At 42.9% G+C, this 3,986-nt stretch overlaps 1 protein-coding gene across 1 annotated transcript; it reads right to left on the bottom strand.

The window, feature by feature from the left end:
* Nucleotides 1-247: 247 nt before the first annotated feature.
* LOC110513274 (thioredoxin-interacting protein) lies at nt 248-3,627 on the bottom strand. Its single transcript, XM_021593203.2, has 6 exons — nt 3,149-3,627; nt 2,645-2,720; nt 2,388-2,535; nt 1,533-1,892; nt 1,112-1,426; nt 248-958 (listed from the first exon to the last, which is right to left on the bottom strand). The coding sequence occupies exons 1-6, from the start codon at nt 3,402-3,404 to the stop codon at nt 899-901; spliced, it is 1,215 nt and encodes a 404-aa protein (XP_021448878.2). The 5' UTR covers nt 3,405-3,627; the 3' UTR covers nt 248-898.
* Nucleotides 3,628-3,986: the final 359 nt, after the last annotated feature.

Below are 3,986 nucleotides of genomic sequence, written 5' to 3'. Positions count from 1 at the left end.
GGACAAGGGTTACTTACTGTTCAAATGCATTGACAACCTTGCTGGAATAGAACCAGAACAGACAAATATTTGTCATTCCTTGAAAGGAAGCTAATATAATAAAGGCAAAGAGAGAGGGAAACACTTCAGAATGTAATATATTTATTTTCTTTGCATAGAAAACCAACCCATAGGTTCTCCTCATATAAAATACTTCTCCCATTTTCACATACCCAAATTCAATACATAATGTAGATCTCTCATTTAGTCATTCCCATTCGACAAGAATGGTCGTTACCATGAAGTCACTCTCTTCTACCATAAACCACTGAGTTAAAATTCATGTAAAATGACCTAGTATAATCTGGAAGACTATTATGAATACAAAAATATGTCATTTTTCATTATCTAATTACAGAGCCATTTATATTAATATAAAGTGGAATAGAATGTAACATTAAAACACTTTCTATCCCTTTATTACTTTTGCATGGTCACAGCATCGTATCTGTCTGACCTAAAATGATAGCTGTGCACACTCAATGTATGGATGTGAATTCTAACATTGTTTCATTTCTCTGAGAGAATATGGCAACTGTCAAAATGCTCGAACACACTGAAGTACAGAACTACCGTGGAATGGCAAGAGGGTTACAGACAGACATAGGAACAATCAGTTTCTGAAGACTGCAATGGCGATAGTGACCGTGGACACCAACATCTACAATCCATATTCATTCAGCCTGAATAATTTCACTTAAACTTGACTCTCAAGTCCACATCTCAGTTCTGTTTCTTGAAAGAATCTTCAGAGCTAGGGTCCCCCACTCTTTCTGCTTCACAGCAGTGCTGCTCTTTAACCAGTCACCAGTCCGTTCCCTGACAATGCTTAGACTACAATGGGGATTCATTGCAACTCTTACTCGTGGTTCAGCAGACCTGAAGAACATGGCCCTTGCTGATTGAGATCCTTGTCGACCTGAGAGAAAGTTGGAAAGAAAGAGAAACAGTTGGAAAGAAAATAATTAAGACTACATTTGCAACGGTGCAAATTCAGTGCTATCTGCATCACCTTTCACTAGTAACTGACTATATCTGTTAAATCTCCATCTTCTATTCTCCATCTCCTTACCTCGGAGTAGGCAGGGGGAGGAGGGTACCAAAGCTCGGGGGCGCGCATGAACAGTCCTTCCTCCTCATCTGCGTCATAGTCGACCAGCAGCGGTGTGAGGGGGGAGTCGATACGGCAGTCGCGGGAGATGTTACTGTAGCTGGGGGGTTGTGACGGGAGGCGCAGTGACCCAAAGCTACTGGAGGGGGTGTTCAGGGACTCTGCCTGACTGCTCATGCTGTTGGTGCGGCTGCTAAAGCCATTGAAGGGGATGTTCCCAATGACCAGGGGCAACTCTAGGACCACCTTGTCACTGCCGGGAACGTGGACATAGATCTGATGGATAGATATATATCAGTCATTCCTAGGTCACAAGTCCATTTTCAATGTCAGGTTTATGGTATTAAATCAAGCAACAAGTTGTCTCAAGTTTGTGACTCACCCTAAGGGCATAGTCCACGTGAATGATGTCGCACCCCAGGAGTGAAGGCTTGAGCCTGGGCACTCGGATGGTCTTGCCCTGCCACATGTCACACATGCCCGAGATGATATGGTTGCCCCTCACGACTGACAGCTTCTGCCCTAGGACCTTGGTCCGGCCATTGGCCTGGTAGGTGTGCTTGACCATGATGGCTGCCTTGGGCACCACGATGCGTGAGCAGGTGTTTTCAAACTTGGCATTGATGCAGATGTCCTCGCCCTCGCAGAAGCCCTTGCGGTTGATCTTGGCACTGATGTACACATGTCCATCTGGGATGAACATGCAGGTGAGCTTCTTCTCCTTCGTACCTGCAGCTGGAGCCTGGATGAGAAACAATGAGAAACATTAACATGAGTTAAACATAAATCACTAAGTATGTTGATTCCAAGTCAACCATCATGCCTAACACCAACCATCCAGACCTCAAAATCTCTCATGTATAGCTAGTTATGGCAAAGTTATACAATATGTAATATGTAACCTTTATTTAACAAGGCAAGTCAGTTAAGAACAAATTCTTATTTACAATGACGGCCTAGGAACAGTGGGTTAACTGCCTTGTTCAGGGGCAGAACGACAGAGTTCTACCTGGTCAGTTCGGGGGATTCGATCTAGCAACATTTCAGTTACTGGCCCAACGCTCTAATCACTAGGCTACCTGCGCTCTAACCACTAGGCTACCTGCCGCCATGCATTAAGCCATGCATCATCATTACATGGCTCATTCAGGAGAACAAGGTGTATAATGTAATAACTATCAAGTGGCATATATTCCTTGTGGTGATAATTATGATGATGTGATGAGCTGTTATGTACCAGGAGGTCAGGGGTGTTGACGTCCAAGGGCTCCTCCACCTCAAAGTGTTTCTCGCACTGCAAGGCAGGCTGGGAAGGCCTCTCCATCACTGCCCTGACATAATACTGGACACAGCCAAACTTCCCCTTGTAAGACGACACCAGTTGCCTGTGACAAAAGCAGGAGGAATATTTATTGTGGGAGGCTGTCATTACCACATAATGCTATGCCTTTATAGGTAACAAACAACAAGGTTTTTACAGTCCTTGATGCTTACCCAGCATGTGGCAGCTCAAAGCCAAACATGTACTCATATCTGTTCCCTGGTCTGAGTGTTACCAAGCCATTGGAATCTGAGGATTAGAGAAATACATTATGGTCCATTCATTAAACTATGAACAGGTTCATATATTTTAGGCTATTTGTGCAATCCACTGTAGACCACAGGGCACCCACCATTGGTCCATTTATAGTGCTAATGGGCCAATAAAAATCACCACTGGTGCATTTGATCACCCATAAACATAAACGTATGCAAATAAAACATATAGCGAGTCTATAAAGCAGAATTTCGTATGCTCCATCTTTGCGTACTGTACTCGCAGAATTCAGTAGCCAACTAGTGGCAGTGCATACATCCTGAATGACAGCCTGCCGACTGCAGTGAATGTCTATATTCACATTCGATACAAAAACATTTACTTGTGTTTATATTTTAGTTTATAATCACATTCGATACAAAGACATTTACTTGTGTTTATATTTTAGTTTATAATATTACCTCTAGTCTGTTGGTCCAGATAAACGGTATCTTCGTATTTCAGATAGTCAATGTCTTCACGGCATCTGTGCTTTCCTTTCGCGTACTCTACTTTTGCGCATCCAATTCCAAACACTCTCATAGAGGACACCTTGGTCACCTCCGACACCTCAACCACAATATTCCCGGCTACCTTGTCACCACTGGAGTAGAAAGCCTTAGTAGGATCATGGAAAACGATCTCAAATATTTTCAATTTCTTTGTAATGATTACCATTTTAATATTCGTTTAGTGTGCCAGTGAGTAAGAAAATATAAGTGGAAAATAGCCGACCACTATTATTAGCTAGTTAAGCCTATCGAATTCCACGGATGAACAAATGTCCAACGTCTTGATTGCTATTCAAATAACTATACTGTCACAATGTTAGCTACTTATTGTCATCAACCGTACAATTGGGAGCTGACTGTAAACAGCAAGTCTCCGCTTTGGTTTTATATGGATGCCAATAGACATCCCAACCCAGTCTCGCCCGCTGCATACTCACTATCCCGTTTCGGGACTGTGCATGCTGTCGGTGAATGCACAGTCTGAACTGCTGCATGTACAGCGCTCTCATTGGTAAAAAAAATATTGTTTGTGCCCCTCCTTGCCAATCAGCACACAGAAAGACCGCGTGGACACCTCATGGTAAAGTAACGAAGAAGAGTAGCTCTATCGCATGTATAGGCGTGGTTCAGGGGTTAGATCCATCTAGATCTTGTCCCCCAAAATGAGTCAACCAATCATTATACCCAACATACACGTGTTAACAGAAAATGTTCTCTCAATCTCTAATAATAAAATGTTGATTGAACG

This window comes from Oncorhynchus mykiss, chromosome 3, assembly GCF_013265735.2.
Source record: "Oncorhynchus mykiss isolate Arlee chromosome 3, USDA_OmykA_1.1, whole genome shotgun sequence".
Lineage (NCBI taxonomy): Eukaryota > Metazoa > Chordata > Actinopteri > Salmoniformes > Salmonidae > Oncorhynchus > Oncorhynchus mykiss.
The sequence above is the reverse complement of the archived record's forward strand: the minus strand, read 5'-3'. Positions and strand labels throughout refer to the sequence as shown.

Excerpts from the sequence above, each read along its gene's own strand:
- LOC110513274 (XM_021593203.2), bottom strand. The coding sequence starts at position 3,404 with ATGGTAATCATTACAAAGAAATTGAAAATATTTGAGATCGTTTTCCAT. Across the intron at positions 2,536-2,644 it reads TTTGAGCTGCCACATGCTGG|GCAACTGGTGTCGTCTTACA; the intron begins GTAAGCATCAAG and ends CTTTTGTCACAG. Across the intron at positions 959-1,111 it reads CTCCCCCTGCCTACTCCGAG|GTCGACAAGGATCTCAATCA; the intron begins GTAAGGAGATGG and ends ACTTTCTCTCAG.